At 47.5% G+C, this 26875-nt stretch overlaps 1 protein-coding gene across 3 annotated transcripts in view; it reads right to left on the minus strand.

The window, feature by feature from the left end:
• Positions 1-26875, minus strand: part of LOC144763948 (interferon-induced very large GTPase 1-like) — a 317067-nt gene that overhangs the window by 268366 nt on the left and 21826 nt on the right. Inside the window, exons 2-3 of one of the 3 annotated variants that reach the window (XM_078649998.1) lie at positions 23270-23387; positions 2195-2308 (exon numbers count right to left, since the gene is read on the minus strand). In XM_078649998.1, the coding sequence (XP_078506124.1) occupies positions 2195-2240 (46 nt within the window). In that variant the 5' untranslated portion in view covers positions 2241-2308; positions 23270-23387. The remainder of the gene's footprint in view (positions 1-2194; positions 2309-23269; positions 23388-26875) is intronic. The other 2 variants (XM_078649999.1, XM_078650000.1) reach the window with 2 other exon arrangements.

The raw sequence follows: 26875 nt of genomic DNA on the forward strand, positions 1-26875 counted from the left end.
CAGACCGTGACGGTATATATATATATATATATATGCTGCCTTCTGTCACTACAGAAATGTGTTTAAGACAGCAAAAAAGCAAAAAGAGTATTTTATGAAACTCTACATAGTTTGTCACCATACATGTAAATTAATTTTTGTTCTTTTTACTGCTTGCTGCAGAAAATCATCACAGTAAGAGCCTTTTTCCTTACAATAAAAAAAAATGTTGTTAAAAAAACAATATACCTTATCGTGCTACATTACACCTAAACAAACCGTGTGATATAATATGTGCCGGGTAAAGGGCGCTTTATGGTTCAATAATAGAATATTAATGGTGATGGGGACATTTGCAGACCGGTAGTATTTGGATATGGTTTAGCTAGCAGAAGACCCTGATAGCAGTATTGTTCATTACCGGACACCAGCTCACCGTTAGCTGTAAATGGAAATATTCAGGCTTTCAAATTATGTTGCAACTGCCGAAGACTTATAACTGTGTTATGAAATCGCTGCAAGTCGCTCAGTGCTTGAATACGTGGATGTTAAGTGTGGGAGCTCCAGCACCGCCTTTCCTCCTGCAAGATCATTTTATTGAGTAACAACTGATTGAGTCATTGTAGCATCTATTTTAAAGCGCTTTGAAACGGTAGCCGAGCTGCACGAAGATATATATAACACATATTCTTATTTCTGTCTTTAGAAATAGCAGCAGCTGGGTTAAATGTGCGAATGAAAAGGGGGGGCCCTCGGCCCCCCCGCACGCATGGCGGCGCGGCGACCGTCGCCCCCACTGTCTCCGTGGTTGCACATATTTTGAGGTCTGAGGGGGCGGGCATCATCCTATGGAGGTTCCCGCCCAGGGGGAGGAGCCTGCGGGCCACTCCCACAACTCCAGGGGCAAGGTAATAGATGCTGCAAAGCAAAGGAGCGCGGGTAGGAGTAGTTCACGCTTTCCTTAGGCTGGTAGCCACCCCGCGCGCGTGGACTCATGACGCCACCGGCGCAGAGTAAGGGCCCTCCTTTAGTGGGTAAATGGAGTTCAGGGCGTAGACCGGGCAATTCCCGGGGTAACACTGCGCATGCGCACATCCAGAGGGGAGGCGCAGCTTGTAGGACCTGACACCGGTAGTGACCCTGCCATATGGCCAGAAATGTACAAAAATTCTAGATGAGGATGTTTAGTATAAGTTAGGAATAACATGTATTAGAGTTTTGTTAAAGTCAGGCTCTCAAACTTGTTGCTAAGAGTATGTACCTAAATGTCCTGCTGAATTTTTGTATAAATTGTTGATTATGCAATTAAAACCTTTTTTAATTTCATACTTTAATAAATACGGCCGGGCGACTAGCGCCCGCCTTCCAAAAAGTAAAGACGTCTCGTGTCCACGTTCCTGGGTATTGGGTGCCGGATTGGGGGGGAGGCGGCAGCTAGTCGCTGACCATGTGCTAGGCACTCCGTTTGAAAGCACACAGATCACATCCCCACCCCTGCCCCGCCGGGAAAGCGCCACCCAGGAATAATAATGGGGTTTTGGAATTCAAAGTGACACATCGGATTTGAAGATAATGCATATTTGGTGGCTAGAGAGAGCTCAAGCGTCTGTTTACATGTATTAGTCGCACCGCTGTGCTGCAGAGGCAAGTCATGAAATGTACCCCTTCTGGGTCAGCCTCAACAGAGTGCGGTGTGCCTGCTAGGTCAGGGCAGGCATCGCCCGGCCTGGGTCTGCCGAAGGCAGCGCCTGGCGGGTAGCGATGCTGGACTGTCCAACCGGGAAGGAAACAGAGCGAGGGTACAGGAGGTGTCTGGGTCTCATCCCGAAGGGAACCTCTGTATTGTATGGGGAGAGAGGCCAGAAGCGTGCATGCACCTTTCCAGTGCACCTCACAGCCATCAGGAAACTGGCCTGTCAATAAACACACATATACGCAACCAAAGGGTTTGCTTTCATTAGACATAAGCCTATCCAGGGCGGTAGGCTGCAGTGATTTAAATGGGCGTGTACTCCCTGGTTCTGCTGTCCTGCACTTCTTATTTTGAAAGGGAGACCACGCGCAGAATAACTTTTGCTACTGAAATAAGTGGGTCAAAGGAAGCTAAAGCGACAAGCTAAGAGTCACACTGTGCGCCATTCAATGAAGGCAGGAGGAGAAGAGAGTCCCGTTTCACAAGCACGCACAGACACCAGCCCTTAAACGTGTCTCTTACCTGTCTGCCATGTCCCCGAGCTGCTCGGCGGGGAGGGGGGATCCATTCAAAGAGCCGGTTCTGTAGATGTCGGAGAAAGCCTTCCTGTACGCGTCCACACTTTTCAAACACGTCCTGTGATTTAAAAAAATTGAGACACTAAACATCTACTGTAGGTCGGCTTTTTACCGTCTTTAAAACATAGTGTGTCATTTTACCATGCATGCCTCCTGGAAACACTGGCCCTCCTGCATCTGGTGACCGTGTATCTGTCTCCTCTTACCAAAAATGTTAAATATGGTGGCAGAAAAATACTCGTGGCATTGTGCCTTGAACAGTAGAAGGTAGTAACTACGGTAGCTTTTCAGCGAGAGAATGTGCCTGCACATTCACTGGATGATGTCATCAGTGATGCCATTTGAGATGTCATCAGTGATGTCATGAGTGATGTAATATGTGATGTCATCAGCAGTGCATTGGTGGTGCGAGAGTTATAGTTAGCTGAACTAACTATAACGGGGGAATTTTAATGGTTTTGTATGAGTGAAATGTCCGGCTAACTAACGCCCCTGAAACCTTTGGTTTTTTCAGTGAATTTCTAAGGTTTTTTAAATGCTAATTCCTAACTATAATGTGCCTGAAACCTATGTTTTTTTTAGTGAATATATATATATTTGTAGGTGACCCCACCATTATTATCTGGGGCCCAATGTATGCCCTCTGAAATTCACTTCTAGAGATGCCACTGTGTGCCTAGTCTTTGGCTGTGTTCAATGGCTCTAGGCATATGGCATGGTCAGAAGAAAACTTCTGGTTATGGCCTTCAGCTGTCCACAGTGGAGTATAAATTCAACTGAATTTCAGAATTTTTATGAATTATTTTTCCTTTTCTGTTAAATGGGGCATTGTGCTTTCAGTTGTTGGGGGAAGTCTTACGCTCTCAGTGGACGCTGAGGGGTTTTCATTTTTTTTTAACTCAAGTAGAATTCTGAGACTTGAGAGACCTTGAAATGTTTTCCACAAGAACTATTTTTGAGGGTAATTGCAAACAGCTCATATCAGGTAAGAGCTCCTGCAGCAAAACTCTTAATAGGTGACAGACAATTATAGTGAGCAGTTTGTGACGCCCTTATGCTATGCTATGCTAAAGATTTGTAAAGCACATGGCTACCCAATGGGCCTCCCAGTGCTAAGATCAAGTCTGACACACAGAGGATCAGGCAGCTCGTTCAAAAAGATAGGTTTTGGGTAAATTCCTGAATTTTGTTTCTTCCTTGGTCATCCTCAGGGCTAAAGACAGTGAGTTCCAGAGCTTTGGTGCCAGGTAAGCGAGCGCCCGCCAACCACTTCTGGATTTCTTTATTTTTGTGAACAGTGAGCATAGTATCTTTTGGAGCAGTATGGGGGTTAGCATCCGCTGAATCAGAGGAGAAAGTTTCTTAAAAGTCACTCGATGGGTCAGACAGAGAGAATTAAATTTGATTCTCTTGAGAACCGACAGCCAATGTAACCTTGCCAAGGATGATGAGACCGGGTGATGCTGGGAGTTTTTGGGAGCATGCGGGCTACAGCCTTCTAGACAATTTGTAGGCACTTGATCACATACTGAGGGCTTCCCATGTAGAATGAATTGACATAATCAAGGCAAGACAGCACTATGCCTTGTACCAATGTTCTTCAAGTGGCTTGAGGTCTCCAACTGAGAATCTTCCAGAAGGTCAGAAGTAGACCAAAGCAGAAGGCAGCTAATTTCTAACTTGGACATCCATGGTCAGGTGGCAATCAATCCCAAAGCCCAGACTTTTTATTTTACTTTTTGGGGAGGTAAATCCCCTACATAGTTAGTAAGCATGGGCGGATTTTGCGGATCCACGATTCACGAATTTGCGTATTCACGGATCGTGGATCCGCAAAATCCGCGGATTTAGCGGATCGGCGGATTTGGGGGCGGGGCTTCCATGCCAGGACCATCGTGCCAGATTGAACCCTGCCCTTCGTATTTATTCAAGAAGACGCCACCGTTTTGTGCCATACCTCTACTCAACTGGAGTACTTTCTACTGGATAATCAGTAAGTGCTACCTCGTTGGGTAAATGTATAGTGCTTTTACTACACTACAGCTACCTAAAGTGCCAGAGAGTTGTCAACAGCGACCAGGTGTGTGTTACTATGCAATCGCGCCGAAGGGCACAGGGGTCCCTTGAGTGATCTGCCCATCATAGTGGGTAAATGGCGGGAAGACGGTGCACACCTCGAGTGTGTGGGCGGGGCCAAACGGACGGGGCTTCCATGCGAGTGCACATGGCTCTTGTGTGTATAAAAGGTCAGAGACTTATCAGAGCAGCAGATGTAGAGACAGAAGCTCCTGGTCACATAACAGCACGGGGATTCCGCTCGTGAAGGTCAAAGATGCAAAGGCCTTTGTCCAGCGTCACAGCTGATTTTCGACGGTATATTTGGGAAGAAGGCACACCTGCCCAGCCTCCACAACGGTATTATTCCATTCCTGGTCTGTTGTAACTAATTTACGATGGCGCCGGCAAGCTGCCAGCGCCATCCTAAAATAGTAACAAAATTAGCTTCAACAGGAAGCTCTAATAGATTAAATAAAGCAGGCGCTCGATGACCTGCTTTATCTTATCTATTAGAGCTTCCTGTTGAAGCTAATTTAGTAACTATCTTAGGATGGCGCTGGCAGCTTGCCGGCGCCATCGTAAATTAGTTTCAACAGACCAGGAATGGTTGAACTTTTGCCCCCGGAATCCGCCGCTCGGGGATTGCGAATTTTCGGCAAATTCGCGAGAGTTCGCGGATCGCGAATTTACCGAAAATTCGCATAATCCGCGATCGGAGCGGATTTAGCGCTCATGCTTAATAGTTAGGCCATTGCAGTTCATTCCAAAGGGAGGAGTTATTACCAATCCGGGGAGGACTGGCCATAGTGGGCACCGGGCATTTCTCTGGTACACCGCTGGGGGGGGCGTTTTTGTTATCGGGCGTTGGCAATATCGCCCCCCTGTAACAAAATCATCTGAAACTGGCCCTCGCAAACTGCTCGCCGGCACTCCCCCTCAACCCAGGAGGGGACGGCATAGCAGTTTGCCAGGGTCGGTTACTGTTTCCAGTCCGGCCCTGTTACCAATGACCAGCACCTCAGTCGTACCTCTATTAAGGTTAAGGCTGTACTGGACATCTCTGAAACAAGCGTTAAGCTGGGTGGAGAGAGCTAAAGTGTCGGGTGTTAGGGAGATGATGATCTGGGTATCGTGAGCATATGCTACCATTGAGAAACTATGTCCTATTATGATATCTGCCAGTGGTTGAACATAGACATTAAACAGGGTATGACTCAGAGATGAGCCATGTAGCACACCATGGTGCAAGGCCAGCATTTTGGAGCAAAATGTGTCCTCTCAAACCTGAAACCTTTGGTTTCCAGGAAAGAGGTTAACCATTTAAGTGCATTATCAGCTATACCAGGCTCTTCCAGTCCCCTGATAAGTAGTGAATTGGATACCATATCGAATGCAGCACTTAGATCAAGGAAAATAACTCCTGCTGACCCATTTGTGTCTAAAATTGCTTTACGTTCATCAATACCAGCTAACAAAACTGTCTCAGTAATGTTGCCTGCCTGGAAACCTGTTAAGGTGTAATGGAGAATTCCATGATTCTCCAGAAAAGTGGATAGGATTTTATTAGCGGCTTTCTCTGCAATTTTACTGATGACTGGAAGCATGGAGATGGGTCTCTAGCTTTCTGGATTTAATGACTCCAATGAGGGTTTTTTTTAGAAGTGGTTTTAGCATGGCATATTTCAATGCCCATGGTGCCTCACCACTTTCAAAAGAATGATTGATTTTTTTCACCAGGGCTGGACAGATGACTTTTCTGCCTTTAAGGAGTATATTGGGTGACACAGAATATAAAGGGGAGCCTGACTTGATTGACATAATGAAACTTTCCTCAACTTCACTTTTAATCGAAGAGAAGGTGGTTAGGGTGGCTTTACTCTTCTCTGTCTGAGAGGAGGAGGAAACATTAGGATTTTGAGCTTCCACCTCTGGTAGGGTAGCACAAATTGTATTGACTTTCTCCAGAAAGAAAGAAGCAAGCATGTTTCATCTGCCTTCGGATAGTGTTGGGTTTGCTGATAAAGTAGAGGGCTTTATAAGTGAGTTATTTTGCTGAATTTGCAAAAAATGTAATCTTTGTACTAATAAAATCCATCCTCGTGTTCCTGGTGGCACTGTGGTATTTTTTTAAATCTTATCCTTTGTTGCAGGCTGTTCCAAAGTGTTTTCTCAAAGTTCTCTCCTTTCTTTGTTGATCAGTTTTTCTGGCCTCTGTGCATGCTGTATCACTGCAAGCTTCATTTGCATTGCTTTAATACCAGATCTTGAAATCTTTCTGCAGCTCCAATATGGAGGCTGTATGCCTGCAGGTTTTTCTCAGATCGCCCTGAAGCAAGTCGTTTCTCTGGATCCAAGGATCTCATTTTGGACCTGCTAATCCCATTATTCTAACAATTGCTATTATTATGAGGCAGGGGGCTACTCCCCCTACCTGCACTAGAGTCCGAGATGAGTCTCCAGCATCCTTTTACCACCTTCCACCTGTATTTAGGTCTCGCTGTGAAAAGCGCGCGAAAGCGCGTTCTCGCTGAGAGACAATAGCTGTCGGCTCAGCCGACAACGAGTGGAGACAAGAGATGGCCACGCGCACATTAAGAAGCATGGCAGAGTCAGATTCTGACGTGCGCCTTGGGATTGGGTCGCGCGCGTCGGATTCGGACTCTGCCATGCGCCTTGGGATTGGGTCGCGCGCGTGAGCTTCTACCGTAGACAGCTCACGTCGCGCGGCTCGTATGTTTGAGTAGTTACTCGTGCGTGTGGCCGGTGGAAAGGAGTCGAGCGTTGGCTCCCGCGGAGGCATTGCTAAGCGCAGGGGGAGTCAGCGTCCCGGATAGCAGCACGTCCCCACAAGGTAGCGACCACCCTGTTGACGAGCACAGAGGAGTCGGAGCCCAGGTAAAGTCTGCGCTATATAAAAACGCAAGGATACTTTTTTGTTGCAATTAAACAGCTTTTCATATTTGTATCTGTCGGCTGGCATTCCCGAGCCGTGGAATGGAAGGCGCAGGCCACAAACGCGCTGTAAACAAAATAGTGAACTGGCCCGGGTGAGACGGGGCTGAAAGAAAGGCCGTCTTTATCACGGTAGTTGTTGATGGGACGCGCTGTGCTAAGCAGAGCACATCACCACACATGGAATGCGCCACTGCACAGCATGCAAGATGGCGCTACGAGACGGGGGCGTTTCAGGGCGTTGGACGAATGGAGACGGGAGCTAGCACAGTGCGTACACACCGGAAACAGCAAGGCAGCTGCACACCCTGAAAGCTCTCCAGCGCTTACTACTCCTCTGCGCTAGGGAAGGACACGACATCTGGGTGATATGAAGCTGCCTAGGAGGGAAAGCTCCCAATCACTTACTACTTGTGTGCGCCTCCTTGTGCTTGTGTGCGCCTCCCTGTGCTTGTGTGCACTACACTGTGCTTGTTATTGGTTAAAATGAACCCCAGGCTGGCAGGCTTGATAGACGGTCTCCATCCCCCAGTCCCACTTATCTGCAATTCCTGCTCTGGAACACACATAGTGGGCTACATGAGGAAGTGCTGCTGCTGTTCCAGCTGGTGCTAGGTCCGAGTTAGCATTGGGGATTTTTATGAATGGAAATGCTGAGGGACACATGCTCACTAGAGCATGTCTCCCACTCGAAAGTCCTGACTGCCTCACTCATCACAGAAAGTACGAGAGGCAGTCAGGCACTTAAGCAGCACCAAGCACTCGCTGGGAGACTATAGCTGTCGGCTTAGCCGACAACGAGTGGAGACAAGAGATGGCCACGCGCACATTAAGAAGCATGGCAGAGTCGGATTCTGACGCGCGCCTTGGGATTGGGTCGCGCGCGTCGGAATCGGACTCTGCCATGCGCCTTGGGATTGGGTCGCGGGCGTGAGCTTCTACCGTAGACAGCTCACGTCGCGCGGCTCGTATGTTTCAGTTTCGTTTTGAGTTGTTACTCGTGCGTGTGGCCAGTGGAAAGGAGTCGAGCGTCGGCGCCCGCGGAGGCATTGCTAAGCGCAGGGGGAGACAGCGTCCCGGATAGCAGCACGTCCCCACGAGGTAGCGACCACCCTGTTGACGAGCACAGAGGAGTCGGAGCCCAGGTAAAGTCCGCGTTATATAAAAACGCAAAGATACTTTTTTGTTGCAATTAAACAGCTTTTCATATTTGTATCTGTCGGCTGGCATTCCCGAGCCGTGGAATGGAAGGCGCAGGCCACAAACGCGCTGTAAACAAAATAGTGAACTGGCCCGGGTGAGAGGAGGCTGAAAGAAAGGCCGTCTTTATTTCCATAGTTGTTGATGGGACGCGCTGTGCTAAGCAGAGCACGTCACCACACGTGGAATGCGCCACTGCACAGCAAGCAAGATGGCGCTACAAGACAGGGGCGCTTCAGGGCATTGGACGAATGGAGACGGGAGCTAGCACAGTGCATACACACCAGAAACAGCAAGGCAGCTGCACAACCTGAAAGCTCTCCAGCACTTACTACTCCTCTGCGCTAGGGAAGGACACGACATCTGGGTGATATGAAGCTGCCTAGGAGGGAAAGCTCCCAATCACTTACTACTTGTGTGCGCCTCCCTGTGCTTGTGTGCGCCTCCCTGTGCTTGTGTGCGCTACACTGAGCTTGGTATTGGTTAAAATGAACCCCAGGCTGGCAGGCATGATAGACGGTCTCCACCCCCCAGTCCCACTTATCTGCAATTCCTGCTCTGGAACACACATAGTGGGCTACATCAGGAAGTGCTGCTGCTATTCCAGCTGGTGCTAGGTCCGAGTTAGCATTGGGGATTTTTATGAATGGAAATGCTGAGGGACACACGCTCACTAGAGCATGTCTCCCACTCGAAAGTCCTGACTGCGTCACTCATCACAGAAAGTACGAGAGGCAGTCAGGCACTTAAGCAGCACCAAGCATGGACTTACAGCCCTTATTTAATTAAAAAAAAAAGTTTATGGGGACGGAAATTGCTCTTTGCAATTACTATCCACATAACTTGTTTTTTTCTGTGTGCAGTTTCTGTTTGAAGTATGTAAGGTAAGGCCTAGAAATACAGGTTCTAGGCGACTTTGCTCATTTCTGTACTGGCTGGGACAGTAACATTTCGGTGCTGCGGGTAGAAAACCGGTCGGGTGTCAGTCCTGGAGTCCGGCACCTGGAGCAGAGAAGAGACGCCTCTCTGCAGAACATTGTCGATTCACAGAGCCTCGTGCGCCCGTGAGCTGCGCCTCAGACGCACACCTGCCGTGCATGAGTAACCCCATGTGTAGTCTTCACACATGATATATATCGAGAGCATTGTCATGTCAAATCAGGGCAGCACCAGGAGGGGAGCACAAACTGGTGGGTGTAGGTAAAAGTACTTTTGAGGCAGAGACACAACACATCTTTTAAAGCTAAATGCACAGCAAGTACAACTACACACACAGAAAGGGAGTCTCACATGTGCCTTACAAGAGCTTCACATTTAATCGTGGGAGTCTGTAACCAATGCCGATTCCTACAAGAAGTTCTGGAATCCTTTGCGAATACCAGCGAGATCGGAATCTTACTCCAGTGCAGAAGTAAATTTTCAGTAGTAAATCTTCAAACTGACAGGAACCACGGGGCTTGTAAACAGCAGAAAGAAACTATTGGAAGAGGTGGAAAGATGCATGAACTTCACTAAAGAGCCGAGCGAGCCACTGAAAGCTCAAGCTAGGCTCAAGCCTGAAGCCTGGCTCAGCTCAAGGTCCTGTTAGAACCTCGAGCCCAGAACGAGCCGAGCTTTTATGTGGCGTCTGCCTGACACTCTCTGCCAGAGCTGTGACTGTGAACTGGGGTACCAAGGCTGAGTCTCTGCTGGGCTCAAATTCCTGTGATTCTGGGGAAATACTTGGGCCCAGTTCACGAAAGGGGCAAGATATGTGCTAGTTAGGGAATGTTGTATATGAAGGAGTGTGAGTAAGTTGCTGTCTCCTAGTTTGTAAACTGTTGCATCAGTCAGTTTGCTGGATCTCACTACCTAAGATGGGATAAGGCTGCCCCTTTCGCTTGAGTACAGAAGGTAGGGCACCACCCACTACAATGAAATGAGCGGTGCATAAATGGGGCTAGTATTTATATACACTAGTGGAGGGTGCCCCGTTTATTTCTATCCTTAGATTCCTCTTTTTAATGCACACATGAATTCCATCCCCCCACTCCATCCCCCCCTCTCCATCCATCCCCTCCACTCCATCCATCCATCCATCAATCCATCCCCTCCAGTCCATCCATCCATCCCCTCCACTCCATCCATCCATCCATCCCCCACTCCATCCATCCATCCATCCCCTCCACTCCATCCATCCATCCCCCACTCCATCCATCCCCTCCACTCCATCCATCCCCCACTCCATCCATCCATCCATCCCCTCCACTCCATCCATCCCTTCCACTCCATCCATCCATCCATCCCCCACTCCATCCATCCATCCCCTCCACTCCATCCATCCATCCCCTCTACTCCATCCCCTCCACTCCATCCATCCATCCATCCATCCATCCTTCCATCCCCACTCCATCCATCCCCTCCACTCCATCCACCCCCCACTCCATCCATCCATCCCCTCCACTCCATCCATCCCTTCCACTCCATCCATCCATCCATCCATCCCCCACTACATCCATCCATCCCCTTCACTCCATCCATCCATCCATCCATCCATCCCCCACTCCATCGCTATCATCTTGCAAATCATTTTTATACACCAATACAGACTTTTCTAAAAATGTAATGCAACACATTATCATATACAATGCCAATAACTCAAACTTTAATGCTGCGAGACCTATTGCATTGCAAATGCTTGTTGTTCTGTGTTTTCTGTCAGCGTCTGCAGATATTGGTCAATCCAGAGGAGACCAACATAGCATCTGTGGGATATAAAGGCTATTTAGGATGATCTCAGACACCACAATAAAACAGACTTTGATTTCTATTTTGAGGGTAATAGTTACCCCCACTCATATGCCCTTCCTTTTAGCCAAGTGGTGCCCCTCCAGGCTCCGTGTACCTGTCCTATTGGTTTTTGTCTGACAAATGGTGAACATACATTTGTGGTTTCTATGCATTGCCCTTTGGCAGCACCAACAACCTTTCACACTGATGACCAGCTCAACAGAGATCCTGAGTCCTGGACATAAACTGGACAGTGGGAAAAGAAGGCCTCTCCCATCCCCAATCAGATACCAATATCCTCTAAATATGTTACCCTTGGATCCTTCTCAAATCCAAATCTGTAAATAATTTGCAAATTAATGGACAAGGTATACATAAAATGACCATTTGAAACCTGACTAACGCCTTTTTTATAAGGCAAAAATCTAACAGCTGAACGGTGTACCCCACACCAGCAAAGAGCAGATTCTGAGTAAAGAACCACCTCTCAGTCAATGTGGCATGCTTGCATTCAGCAGTTTTTGCTATAGAGGTCGAATATTCCGATAGGGCTTAAAATAGAAAACGCTTCTTTTAATTCAGCCCTGATAACTGTATCCACCCTTGACTGATCTGTCCGAAATATAAATAAAAACAGAAAGTAAGCTGGGTGTATCAAGCGACTGACACTTTTCATGCAGATTCATTCGGTGGTGCCAGAGTTATTATCAAATAATTGCCACTTCCCAATGGAAGCTGCAATTTAACTAGAGGTGGTGTTGCTTTTCCCAGCTTTAATAGTATATATGCAGATGTGGATAATGCAATAAGGTATTCAATAACATTTGTAGTACGGGTGAGGAGCTCTCATTCACAAGATGGGAAGCCAACACTGGTAACAGATATAAATAAGAAACGTTTTCTCTGAATCGTTAAGCTCTACTGTGGTGATAGCAACTTGCAATTTGACCTATGCACAGTGAAAATGTGTGATCGTGTGTTAATTAGTAGACCTGTTCTGAATAACATGCTTTCCCTCTTCTCATTATTTTCACTGGCTCGACATGCACATAAAGAGACAGACAGACAGATAGACGACAGAGGGAGGGAGATAGATAGATAGATAGATAGATAGATAGATAGATAGATAGATAGATAGATAGATAGATAGATAGATAGATAGATAGATAGATAGATAGATAGATAGATAGATAGATAGATAGATAGATAGATAGATAGATAGATAGATAGATAGATAGATAGATAGATAGATAGATAGATAGATAGATAGATAGATAGATAGATAGATAGATAGATAGATTTGCCATGGTTTTTTTTTATAATTTCATGTGTGCCATCACTTGTAAAAATACTTACCACACCGGAACTCGCTGAAAACGACCTTATCTTGATCACAATAATCGTCATAAATGTTTGACGATTTTTTTCTTACGGGCATCGCACTATCAAAACGAGTTCTGTACTAAATGTGCATAAACCTTCACGTAGATCAATAATTGCTTGCGGCACTGCTGGATGGAACATCTGAGTTGAATATTAGACTAGGCCAGCCTTCAATTGAACATATAATATTTTCGTTTAATAGAGGACTTCTGTTGGCCCAACTTGCGTAAAAAGGACAATGCACAAGCATGGGTCGCACTTTAAAGGTATCACTTTTTTTAGGTCTCACGTGGCGTACTGCGCACATGCGCAGTCAAGCTCGCGAGATTTTATGTTTTAGGAGAACTTCACTAGCGAGGGTAAAGCCCCGCCCCTCTTCTCCAGTGGCTGGCCTCCTAAACGGTGGCCAGCCATTGGAGAAGAGGTCCTAGTGTCGTTCTCCTTTCTCTTTTAGCCCCGTCCTTTTCAGATTGGGTTCCTTGACTTACTGCTGAAGTAAAAGGTTCCTTATTTTATTTATGGGTCCAGATGGCCCCATAAAGAAGATAAGGAACCTTTTAAGTAAGCAGGAAGTCCAGGCCCCAGTCTGAAAAGGACGGGGCTAAAACAGAAACGTTTACCCAAGCGATGATTCTAGAGTGTGCTTTTGTGAGCGAGCAGAGGCTGGCATCCGGAAAAAGCATTTGCAGTTCTGTTTAATCAATACCACAGAAACGCAACCATCCTTCAAACAGCACGCGCAGTAGACAACACGAGGACTTTGCAATTGCTCACGTGACTATAAAGTTCAGCAGATGCCCGCACCGAAAGTTCATGCATACAGCTCATGGAGAGCTGCTTCATTAGTTGGCAATACACGGAGCAATTAGGAAAATCATAACCTGTTGACAAGTAGGATGTTCGAATAACAACTGCGGAGCAATCAAGTGCTAAGCAGGTACCAACCCGACCACGCCTCCCTCAGAAAGCGGAGCGTAAATACAGCATATTCCGGAGCTGCGCGGTGAGTGGTGGGATGACAGGGTCACACCGCAGGCCGGCAAGTGGTAGCTGGAACGTATTACATCATTGAGTGGCGACTGCGGGAGAGCAACGCCCCCAAGAGAAGAACTGGCACCCCTGACAAGCAGCGCCATGCCGTACAGTACACAGGTATCCTTTGCAACAGCTCCAGAGCTGGGACTGCCGCTACCCCCTTCTCCTAGTACAACACATACACTACCCTCATCCAGTGCACTGTCACTGCTCTGCGTTTGCTGCCCAGCTACTGCACAGTCACTGTGCTATCGCTGCTTCCAACCGCTATATCGCAGAAACAACGCAGACACTTGACACAACCCACTGCACAAATGATTGCTGTCCATTATTGCTCCACAGTCACTTCTTGAGCCACTCGCTGCCAGAGCTGAGACTGTCACATATTACCGCAAGTCCACGGAACTTTTCCCCTATAACTTCTGAAGTCGCTGTATCCCAAGCCAGTGCATTCATTGACCCCCCTCCCCCAACACACCTGTCTGTGGTGTCACCCATCCCCTCCAACAGGCTGTATACAAGCCCATATGGCTGTGCATTGACATGTCCCTACTACATTACGGCCCGTTATGCCCAAGGGTGCGATGTAACTTGCCCCACATACTGCGCAACAATGATTTCGATATTTATCCTTGCCATTGTTGGTAGCCACTTGCCCTCCTTCCTCAGAAATGGAGAAGCATATAGTATTCTATGTGCTCATTCTCTTAATGTCGGAGCTAATGTCTGGAATGCAGACTGAAATACTTATTAGAATGTTTGTGTGTGGTCTGAAATGGGTGAAGGGTCCGCTTTTGGTATGGGGAGCTGTGCTTATATGCACAGGGCTCCAGTCTTCAACGTGGCGCATAGCGCAATCTACGTTAAGGTCATGAAAACAGTTCTCTGTCACTTGCCTACAGTGATACAGTTCAAAATGCTTTCAAACATTATTTTACATCATGCAGGCGCTGTTTTTAGTAAGCCCCCTTCCTTGCCTACACATTTCCCTTACCCCCCAAGCCATCATATATCAGCCTCCATCCCCCCAAAAACGAATTGGCACCAGCATAATGGAACTCAGCATTGAGTAATTTGGGCGAGTTGGAGAGCTATTTGTTTTTAGAGGCCACAGAACACAAACAGGGTCCTTTGCTGCCTCATTCCCATTTACCAGCAGCAGGTTAGATGCAAATTATTTTCATGCCCAGGGCACTGTCTGAGAAAAGGTGAGTGGGAGCTAAGAGACTGTTGCAGTTGGAGGGATAATGGAGCCCTGATAGAACCTACCTGGTGTGGCTTGCACCTAAGGGCCTGCCTTCTTCAAGTGACATGTACATTCTCTCACCTTTAATACAGTATTCCAACAGAGAATCCTCAATTGCTAAGCAATACATTCAAGTAAGAACACAACAGGGCCTTACATGAAATAAAGAACTTACACCTACCTGAATAACTCCAGACTCTTGTATGAAAACCTTACCATTTGACTTCAACACATCCTCTGCTAAGACTAAGCAGTTACTTGACCCACCCCTTACGATTGGGACAGCCCCTTAACCCACCACCCCTGCTATAGAGCAGCTGAGTAACCCCTCTCTCAGAGACTATGTAGCCTCTACCTTTTACGATTCCCCCATTGCTGGCTCCAACATTTGTACAGATACAGTCCCAAACCAATTTAGTGAATACACCGAACCCAATGCACGGCCTCAGATATTAATTCAAATGCTGCAAGGAGTGCGTACAAATTCATATCCCATTGTGGTTGGTTTGCGCAGTCACCCTTTTTCTGCCCCCTGCCATCCCACTGTTGCTGTTACTCTTGTAATTCTCGTGTTGCACATCCCTCACCTACCTGATATACATCATCCTCTTATACCCCAATGCGTTTTCTTGCTCTGATTCTGCATATTCTTGCAGCTCATTGAAAACATTTGAATTAAGTATAATTTGATCTTTCTTTATGTTGCTATGCTTTTGTGCTGCACCCTCCTCTTGGTTGATTTGTGTTTAGCGTTTGTATAGCGCTTCATATCACTGACGTCTTCGCAGTACAGTTAGAGTATGCAGCATGTTATGCATGGATAGGTGGGGATATGTTTTTAGTGTGAGCTATATGGGAAATGTTAGGCATCGTATCTCTGGGCTGCTCCATTTGAGTTTCTGTGGATTTGTCACTGTGCTTGCACAGAGTGATGCAAATGTGTTTAAGCTAGAAAGAGCAGCACAGAACAGCGTCATACCTATGTTCTATTAACCTTTGGTTTCCTTAGTTAAATTATTCTGAATTTCTTTATGGGGGAGGGGCTATGTTGTTGGGTGGTTCTTATTGAGTAATACATTTTAGTATTTGGAAACCTTTAAGTTTCCACTTCCTTTTGGAAGTTTAATAGTGTGGGCAGGTTTTATTATTTTATCTGGGTGTGAGTTGTACAGTTTGCCTGCACAGCAATGGAGGTTACAGCAGTAGGAGATTTTCTGAACCTGGAATTGGTTAAAACTAGGGGCTCATTCTAGTCCTTTTGTCCCCCTTATGGAGAAGTGTGGCTCACTGGTTAGAGGAGGCAGACCCTGATGCAGAGGTCAGACCCGGGACCAGGGTTCAATTCCCGACGCGGCAGGGTCTTGAGCTCAAAATGTCCACGGACTCGATAATTCTCGCCTCGGTGCCTACTCGAATCATGGGTTCACACTCTGCAACTCTGGGCAATAGCTTGCTTAATCTCCACTACGGCCCAACTGAGATGGGATGCCTGGTCTTCACCTTGGGGATGCCCAGTAGGGGTTATCTCGCAGGGAAAGCCAGGACGGGTTCACAAAGCAAGCGCTAAGAGACCTGTTGGTGATTTGGCGTTATATAAATCAAAATTAACATAACATAACATAAGATTGGCTGCTGCCGTGCAAGGCATTGTGCAATGCATAGTGGTACATCATGCACCTGGATAGCAATAAGACAGGTGTTCTTAGGTTAAGTCGGTTGGTGTAATCAAGGGGGGCTCTGTGTGTGTGAGGGGGGCTCTGTGTGTGTGGGTCTGTGTGTGTGTGTGGGGGTCTGTGTGTGTGTGTGTGGCTCTGTATGTGTGTGTGGAGCTCTGTGTGTGTGGGGGGGGATCTGTGTGTGTGTGGCTCTGTGTGTGTGTGGGTATGTGTGTGTGTGTGGGTATGTGTGTGTGGCTCTGTTTGTTTGTGTGTGGCTCTGTGTGTGTGTGTGGCTCTGTGTGTGTGTGGCTCAGTGTGTGTGTGGCTGTGTGTGGGGGGCTCTGTGTGTGGGGTTCGCTGTGTGTGTGTGGGTCTGTGTATGTGTGGGTTTGTGTGTGTGTGTGGCTCTGTATGTGTGTGGCTCTGTATGTGTGTGTGTGTGTCTCTGTGTGGTGTGTATGTGTGTGTGTGTCTGTGTGAGTCTCTGTGTGTGTGGGGCTCTGTGTGTGGGGGGGCTCTGTGTGTGGGGGGGCTCTGTGTGTGTGGGGGGGCTCTGTATGTGTGTGTGTGTGTCTGTGTGTGCGGGTGTGTGGCTGTGTGTGTGTGTGTGGCTCTGTGTATGTGTGTGTGGATGTGTGTGTGGGGGGCTCTGTGTGTGGGGGGGCTCTGTGTGTGGGTCTGTGTGTTTGTGTGTGGCATTTGCGAGAGATTAAGCTATTGGCATTTTAAATGACAATTCCATTTATTTATCTGTTTTCAAACCCAACATATAAATAAAAATGTTGTCATTTACAATGCCAATAGCTCTAACTTTTGCAAAGGCGAGACCGTTGCATTGTAAATGCTTGTTCTATATAGCGCACTGTGTTCTCACAAGGTTGGCACAGAATAATAAATAATACGCATGTGGTTAATTCAGGATCACACATTTGGTCGCATGGAAACGTCGGGATTGGCGACCCGAACTTCTACTACCACGGTAAACAATACACCCACAGCCTTTGGTTTGATCCGATCGACTGTTTAATGCATGTATATCTACGGCACCGGAGCGCATCGGAGCTCTAAGACGTTGTATTACCTTAGTTTCCGCAGCAGGTTTTAGATGCGAGTCGAACGGGAGCACTTAAAAAATGTTCGTCTAGTTTGTAATATTTTTTTTAACTCTATATTCTGAGAATAATGTACTAAAGTTTAGTTAAGTAAAATGTCTCTACAAATTGTACTACTTGATATATAGAATGGTAATGTATGTTCAAGCAAGTTATTTTTTCAAGCTGTATTTTCCTTATTTCTCTTTTTCCTGGACCATGACTTTGTAAAGATGATGTTCTATTTCCTGATGTCCTGCTCAATAAAAAAGAAAACATTTTTTACTTGCGAGTCACGGGACTAGGCTGCCCAGTCCACCTCTGCATTTATGATTAATGATGCGATTTCTTACGAAAAAAAGAAATTAACAAATCAGGCAGAACTGGAACTTTGGCCTTTCGGAGAGTACCTGCAGTGAGTGGCTTCTTGCGATTGATGCTGTTAATTCCAGCCTGAAATTGACACGCTAATTGAAGAGCAGCCCTTCTTACAGCTGTGAGATTATAGCCACATACATTATCAGATTGTACCTTATATATTTTCCCAATTAAAAGAAGTCAGCCCCGGCCACTGCTCCCTGGGAGGAACGAACACCGGTGGGTTGGGGGGTGGGGGTGAAGAGGGGTCTTTAGCCCCCCACCAGCCAACACTTTCCCCATCAGAGCCATTGTGATGCATTAGATGCAATCAATTATCCGCGCTCAACAAAATGAGGGATCCTGGGGGTGGCATTCGTAGATTGTCCACCCCCGGGCAGCTTCGGGCGCTTAGCACAGTCCAGGACAGTAGGCAGTCCTGATTGGCTGGCGCTGGTTAATGTGAAAAACAGAAGAGCGAAATCACTGTTGCGCACTTGTTCCAGAGTGCGCTGAGGTAGGGACATTTATTTGGCCCACCCTCCCACCCTTGGAACAAGTATCATTCTACACAGCTACTATAGGCAGAAATGTAAGTGATTTTGGTGGTTGTCGCTCGGACAGGTGACAGAATTAGCGGAGATCAAGACAGGCAGGAAGGGTTGGGGGACATTAGGAATAGCTTTGGACAGAAGGAAGCGGGGGAGCGAGGTGAAGGCAAGAGGTAGGCAGGAGATGTAGATAGGGGTTGGGGAGGTATATTAGGCTGAACAATGTTGGGTAAGTTTGTTGTTGGGGAAAATTGTTTACGGGCGGGGGTGATAGATTTGAATATGTATTAGTGAGGCCTGAATTGTATATAAATATGTATTGATTGCTTACCCATCCAATAAAAGTGGCCTTTTACCCCACTTTGGCCTGAGGAGGTGCTTATTGCCCGACACGGGTAGCTGAAAGGCAAATAATCGGGGCACGCAAGATAAGGCTTCATTATCCAGAATCATTACGAGCCGGCGCTGCCGCTGACTCCAGCCTTAATAAGCGCCTCTGATCAGGTTTATATGAACGGCCTAAGTCCCCTCTCATTTATAATTTACCAAATCGGCCTAATATTTTCAAATAAAGTCAGAGGCAAGAAAATTGCTATAACAAAAAAAAACACCCTCCCAAGCCAGGCAAGCAAATGAAAAGTTGCCTGCAATCGAAGATCCTGCTATCCCCTGCGAGATTTAATTAAAAATATGTCCGCTACAAGAATTTAATATTCACATATTATGTGGGTAAAATTAATGCTGGTTTGTTGTGGTGTCTGAATGGTAAGGGCGCCTTTTGAATTTAAAGAAAAACGCTGGCTTTTAAAATCCTTCTCTGAATTGGTTTATTCGTCATTACAGCAGGTGTTATTGTTAATGGTGTAAGTGAGACATGGTAGAGTGGAAAGTAAACACGCATACACGCTACAGATACACTCAAGCACATATACAAATACAAAGATGTACGCCATACACAATGCAAATATATATATAGATATTAGATTGAACATAGACACACAACCTCTCTCTCATGCGCGCACAGGCACACAAATACTAGCCTAACACACAAAGGGGTCCCTTCCTCCTATCGAACACATATGGGCTCTTCACAAATAAAGTGCGTGTCGGTCGCGTGGTTGTGTGCGTAACCCACATCAACTGTGGTGTACATACAGCACAAGCACTCTCCCACACATAGACTTAAAACAGAAGCGAATAAGTAGTTTTCCATCAACTACACATCGATCGGGAATCTGCTTCAGCACGCCATGTAAACACCACCCATCAGAAATATCACTAGAAAGGCCCTCTGTGCCCTGATATGGACTGATGCATGCATAAGTGAACACCAGGCACTAGGAAGTCGTCTTGTAGGTGCTTGGTCGAAGGCTTAAGTAGTCGTTTTTAATAAGGCTGCCTTAAAAGTATTTTAGATTGGAGGGGGTGGTGTATTCTTGTGATAATGCCAAATTACGGTTTTAATGGAAACTAATTTTGGGCTACAAACGTCGGGTCAATTCTGGCGTGAAGGTGGAACGAGCAGAGTTCCTGCCACAGCCAGTGACCAGATCCGCTTATGACTGAAAGCTGTCGCCAGTACCAGCCTCGGAGTGCCCATGTGAGCCTTCGAGGCACTGCCTGCTAGTAAGGGCCCCGGGACATGCTTAGAAGCCCGGGTTTTAAAGCAAACAACCAGCCACCAAGCCGAGCTTCTCTGCGCGGTGCCACACAGCGCTTAGTTCGCATCTGTCAACACAGCCGACCACCGCCACAACCTGGGAGGGTCGGACTGCGTATAAGATGGGTGAATACACTGTTCCCGCTCCCCCAGCATTTATTGGGCCAGGAGCATATAGAATATCGGGAAAAACACAGCCAGGGGCGGTCTCGTGCCAAGCTCAGTCAATTAGTGGTGTCAGGGTGTTTTTACCCTGCCCCCTTTTATTGTTTTTTTCTTTTTCCTCACCTTTTCTTTATCCCTCGGTCTGAGCACAAGATGGCTGCCTGGTTTAAAGTGTTGGCAGCCAATTAGAGCCAAGTTAGTGCTGGAGGGGGGTTAGGCTCCGCCCAAATATCTAAAGATTTTTTTCCTTTAATATCTCAAAAACTACTGAACGGATTTACACCATTTAAAAATACAGCCTCTTTCTGTACGCGGGTTAATTGGCTCGTTTGACTTTGCTCTCTGGCGGCGTGGTCTGTCTGTATAAAAGCTCTATGCCCGTTTGCGCTTCCTACATTGCTGTGGCAGTGGTCTCTGGAGCGCAGAGACCTGCGCCTTTGGAGCGGTGACCTCAAGGGACATTCTCTGATTACTTCTCCAGCGCTTAAGATGGGCAATGTAAACAGGACACTTTATTAGCTAGGAATGTATTTTTTTGGGTTCCTAAAGCAGCTGCACACAGAGACATGAGGTTGAATTGGATAAATGTAATGTTATGCATTTATGTGTTAAATGAGCCTGGAGGGGGAAGGGGGTGGGGGGGTGGTCATTGGGTCTGGTTCCCCTTTGTTTTCCTTAAAACTCAATTGTGAAGGGATATATAGTTGCAGTACTATTTGATTGGATGTCTGATTAATGCATGTTGCTTTGCCCCCAAAAGCGATGTACGATGGTGTAATACTCGGCTCGGTTTCCCTGCCGATTTGCGCCCTATTTTGTCACAATTCGGTGGTGGGTGGTGTTCTGTCTGATTATGTACTGTAATGCTTTTATTCAATACAATATGTTTTTTTTTTTAAATACAGCCTCTTTCTGAACCAAGGACTACCTTTCTGTCAAATTTGGTGTAATTCTGTTCAGCGGTTTGGGCTGTAGCTGTGTCTAAAGTTTCCTATTGAAAATGACATGGGGAAAACACGTTTTGGGACCCCCTTTTTCCTCAGTCCCCGCTTGTTGAATCACCCCGAAACTTTCAAGACAGGAGCTCACCAGAGCGGGCCACTAGTTTGACAATTTGGCGAAGATTTGTCAACCGGCGCTAAAGATATTGAGAAAACAAAAAAAATGTTTTTCCCGTGAAAACTAGGTCCTAACTATAACTACCTACTGGCAACCGCCAGTAGGGAATATGTATATTTATACATATTACCTGTGGTTGCCAGTATGTAGTTCTAGTTAGGACTTAGTTTTCATAGACAAAGTGCTGCTTTGTAAATAACTTTGGTTGTATTTTCAAATTTTCAGAAAATTTTAAAAAGTTGTGTACTTTTCACTCCAGCTGCTGTCTGGAATATTTCAGCGATCCATGAAGTGGGGGCCGAGAAAAAGGAGGGCACAAAACACATTTTCTCCATGCAATTTTCCATAGGGATGCTAGACACGACTACAGCTCGAACCACTGAACGAAATTACACCCAATCTGGCACAGTTCTCGCAGTAACATCTGAATGGCTGCCAACACTTCAACCAGGAAGTGCTCACAGCCATCTTGGGCCTCAGACTCTGCAGAGTCCCAAGAAAAAGCTGTAAAAAAATATGTATGGGAACAGGATAGGAATACCAATGACACCCTAGGCCTGGTGGTGGGGTCCAACAATACTTTTTGTTTTGCATTTTATCGCTTGATCTGCAAATCTGTTGTAAAATTAAAAGAAAAGAACGTGCTTGTTTTTTATAATTAACTCAAACAGTTTTACAGATTACAAGGTTTCTACCCCAGTGACACGGTTTAAGTGTACACTCCTGAGCACAAGTGTGTCCGGTACAGTGAACACTTGCAGATTACAATATTTCTATCCCATTGACATGGCTTTAGTGTGCACTCCTGAGCACGAGTGTGTTCGGCACAACTAACACATTGGCTCTTATGCAAGTGTGCCCTGCTGGCCACACATGCCCTTCCCGCAGTTAGTATTACACTCCTGAGTGTGAGCGTGCTTGGTACAGTCAACACTTTGGCTATGATGTGGTAATAAAGTGAGGAGGTTGGCAAGCCCATCTACAAAGAATTCCAGGGAGGCACACAGGACTGGGAGCAGCAGCATCACTGGAGCTTGCGTGCCAGAGCCACTGTGATTTAATTGTCAGCCTCCTGGGATCCAGTGAGCTGATGCCATGTGTGCTCTGCACGGAGTTGCTCCTTCCTTCCCCATTACTAAATTGCTGTGCCTGCTTGGCCATCTTTTCTGTCAGCTTTATTTTTCAAGAATTCAAGTATATTTGTTTCTGTGTCGTGATTTGAAAGAAAGGACTGCACTTATTTGTCATGAAATGTGCATTCCGTAGTCACAGTTTTTCTGTGCTGATTTGTGTTTTAAGCTTTATAAAAGTATTTATTTTGATTTGAAGAATGGGGTGTTCATTTGAGGCTTGAAATAGTTACAATAACTAAGTGTTTTATGTAGTGCCTGCTGACACTTTTTATCACCAGCATGTATCGCTGTAAACAAGTTTCACTGACCTGTTTGATTTATATTAATCTGGCAGTGGTACGCTGTTCTAACACGCTTGTTATCGCCATTCAGCTTTTGATTGGTGTGGGAGAGGAAAGAGTGGGCACAGAAGGTCAAGTGCTGACTGTGTGGCACGAAAAGGGGTCTACAAGCGCTAAATGCATTACCATGGAGCACGCAAACCTGGCCTTTAAACCTGTTTAGCACTTGAGCAACACACTCTGCATTTCTGGGAAAATAGCCTTTTGACCCTGCGCCTTAAATGGTCATCATTATACGTTAATGTGTGCAACATAAATACTTGAGAAAGAAGACATTTCTGAAAAGAAGATGTCTACTTACGTCCTTTCTGGATTCCTCGGTGCTGCTGTTCCAGATGTTTGAGATTATTCTACTCACAATTTAAAGCTTTCTCTTGAAAGCGCTCGCTGCTACTTAGAGATAGTGCTGTGCTGAATACCTAAAAGTTGATACAAATAAAAAAGTGGATTTTTCCTCACACTTTTGTCAGTGCCACATCAAAGGTTACAGGGACTTTATGGTTAGGAAATAGCATTAAAAAACCATAGACATTCACTGAAAAAACTAAGGTCAGAGGGACGTAATAGTTAGGAAATAGAATTTTTAAAAAAACAAAGGTTACGTGAATGTTAAAGTTAGATTCAGAATATTCATACAAAACTATAGAAATTCAACAGTTATAGTTATCTGAAATAAGTATAACGCGTGCCCTAAGGTAACTATACCTTGGGCCCTCACCAATTATCTCATAAATTACATCGCTCGTGACATCTTCTATGACATCATTGACAATATCAATAACATTTGTAGTGACATTTTGATGAGAAAATGTGCATGAGTATGAGTTAGAGTTACCTGAGGGAGGGCACGGGTTACAGTTACTTAAAATAACTGTAACTGCTGAATTTCTATAGTTTTGTCTGTGTAAAAACTGAATCTAACTATAACATCAATGTAACCTATGGTGTTTTAGTGAACAAAAAAATATATATATATATATTCACACAACACACGCATATATAACCTACTGGCGATAGCCAGTAGGTAGTTATAGTTAGGACCAAAGTTTCCATTGCAAAAGCGTTTATCATTTTGCCAATAACATTGGAATACCCTGACCCCTTAGGCCTCTTGGGCGGGAGTTCCCACTAGGACCCTGCAAGGCCCCCAAAATCATGTTTTTAAACTATAACTGCTTAAACATGTTAAAAACGAAGCGCAGGCTCCTGCGCTTCATTCATTACAGGTCCCGGATGGCCCAGGTCCCTGAGGCATTATGCAGACATAGGAGGGAGACGCACAGGCCCCCCTCCTGGGGCTTATTAATGCCCTGGGGACCACCACCTCCCCCAGGCTTCTTAATTAATTAATGCGGATGAGGCCCATGTGGCATCCCCCACTACCTCAGGGACCACCCCCCCCCCGGACTTCTTCAATTTTAGTAAGGGGGCCGCACGGAACCTCCACAGTCTAGCGGCCGCCACGACCCCGGGGCTTTAATTTTGAAAAAAGGGGGGCTAGGCGGACCGGCCTGCAGCTGTGGGGACTGCCACCTCCCTGGGACTTTTGCAAATATGAATGCTGGGGAATCACCACCTCTGAGAAGGGGGTCCAAAAACGTGTTTTCCCCATGTTAATTTCATTAGGAATTTTGGAACAGGCTCCAGCCCAAACTGCTAACCAGAATTACACCAAATTTGGCAAAAAGGTAGCTATTGGTTCGGAAATCACTCTTTTTTTAAAATGGTGTAAATCCATTCAGTAGTTCCTGAGAAATAAAAAAAAAAAAATATTGATATGAGCACAGAGGAGGATTGGGGCGTGGCTTGGCACGCAATGGAGGAAGACGCGCTGAGGTAGAGCTCCTGCCCGAGCTCCCCTTTCCCGGGCCGCTTCTCCGGCCCAGTTATCCTGAACTGACCAAAACTGCTGGCGGGCCTTCACACAAACCCCGCCCACCCACTGTCCGACTGAGGGACGGTCCGGTCACTATGCACCGCACCGGAGCTAGCTGAGGCCCCGGGCCGCTCCTGACACGGTCCCCCTGGGGTGCCTGCTTACGGGAGACCGGGGATCGAGGCACGTCGCTAGGCCTGACGCTGCGGCTTGTGCGGCATCCAGCCGAAACCTGCAGCACCTGAGGGGGAAGACAGACTGGCACTCCGAACCACTCGCTGCTGCCCGGCCCTGCTGCGTGACTGTGCCCTACCTACCTGAGCTGCTGTGGGTGCTGGTGGTGGTCGGGAGCCCGGACGAAGCCGTGGCTCAAGATGGCGATCTGATGGGAGGCGCGGGATACGGCGACCCCGACGCCTGCACTGACAGTTGCAACGAGGGAGCACCCCGGCTGCCCGGCGGTGCCGCCTGCGGCCGTCGGTGCGTGGGGGAGCGGGTGTGTTGCCTGGAATCGGGCGGCGCCCCCCCCACGCTGTGGTCACCCGGAACCCGGAACTGAGGCGCTGGATCTGGAGACGCGAACAGCCAGTCACGACAGGGCCCTAAGAAAACTGAGAACGAGGGCTGGGCGCTGTCCCACCGCCCCCCACCCCGCCGTTGCCCCACCGCTCCACGACGGACAAGCCGCTTCCCTCCTGCGCTGAGACACGAACTTAGCCACCTGACGCCGAGGAGGACGGACGCCGGGGGGAGAGGCTGTGCCACTGGGGGTGTACTACGATCTGCGGGCTGTAGGGAGCGGGGGCTCGGGGGCCCAGAACACACACAGAGCTGCTACCGGCGGGGGAGAACCTGCTCACCTCCTGACGCCGCAGGTTAACGCGGATGGACGCTGAGACCCCACAGATCCAACACGGGGAGCACTAAGGGGGAAAGCGGACGCAGGTGGGCCGTGGGGGCTGCTGCGGGTGAGGTGGGGACCTCCCCCAGAGACGGCGCTCCACCTGTACCCCCGCCTCACACTACGAACCCAGGGGTTGCCACGCCGACGAAGCCACCGCGAAATAGCGACGCTGCCCGCAACTGCCCAGGCGCTTGATCTCTGGGTGCGTTGGAGAGGACTACCCATGCCGGCTGTCAGACGGGCCAGTGTGCTCGCCTGGGTCTCAACGGTGCGCCTCCAGTGTTTACTAAGCCCCGATATGCGCCCTGATGCAGTAATTGGCGATAGACCTGGCATGTGAACGCACCCTGCCATTAGTGTGGCCCACACTATTGCGCGCCCGGTCTACACCTAGAGACATCAGCTCATTGAAGCTGCCGACCTCCCAGACCCTTGCACATTATTCGCCTGAAGCTGCGTCCCACACTGCCCCACCAGCGTACAAGACTTGCATTGCCACTGCGCCTGGCCCATGTCTGGAGGGGTGAAGACGCGGACCGGCACCGGAGGCACGACGTTAGAGGGGAAGATATCCAAAGCGGCGTCTAAGATGGATGCGGAGCAAGTGACGTCCAAACTGGACCATGTGCTGGCCGTCATGGAGTGACTAGAGGAATCTCTACAGCAGACCCGCTCCTCCCTGGAGACCAAGATTGATGGCGTGGCGATCGACTTAACCCACCTCAGTGCCGATCACAAGAAGCTGCAAGACCGCACCTCGACCCTGGAGGAGGCGGTGTCGACACTGGAACCCACGGTGAGCCAAGCAGACAAACATATCCGGGACCTGCTCAACCGGGTGGAATTTTTGGAGGAACGTGCTGAGTACGCAGAAGGACGGGCACGAAGAAACAACATCCGGTTAGTAGGCGTCCCGGAAAAATGGGAGGGGACGGATCCAGTTCATCGGGTAGAAGCCTGGCTACAAGACCTCTTGCTGGAGGGCGTACTGTCACCTCACTTTGTGGTGGAGCGGGCTCACCGAGTGCCCACACGACCCCTCCCAACCGGCTCCAACCCCAGGCCTCTAATTTTCTGTGTCCTTAACTACAGGGACCGCGATACGATCCAGAAAACTTGGTGACATC

This window comes from Lissotriton helveticus, chromosome 6 (genome assembly GCF_964261635.1).
Source record: "Lissotriton helveticus chromosome 6, aLisHel1.1, whole genome shotgun sequence".
Taxonomy (NCBI): domain Eukaryota; kingdom Metazoa; phylum Chordata; class Amphibia; order Caudata; family Salamandridae; genus Lissotriton; species Lissotriton helveticus.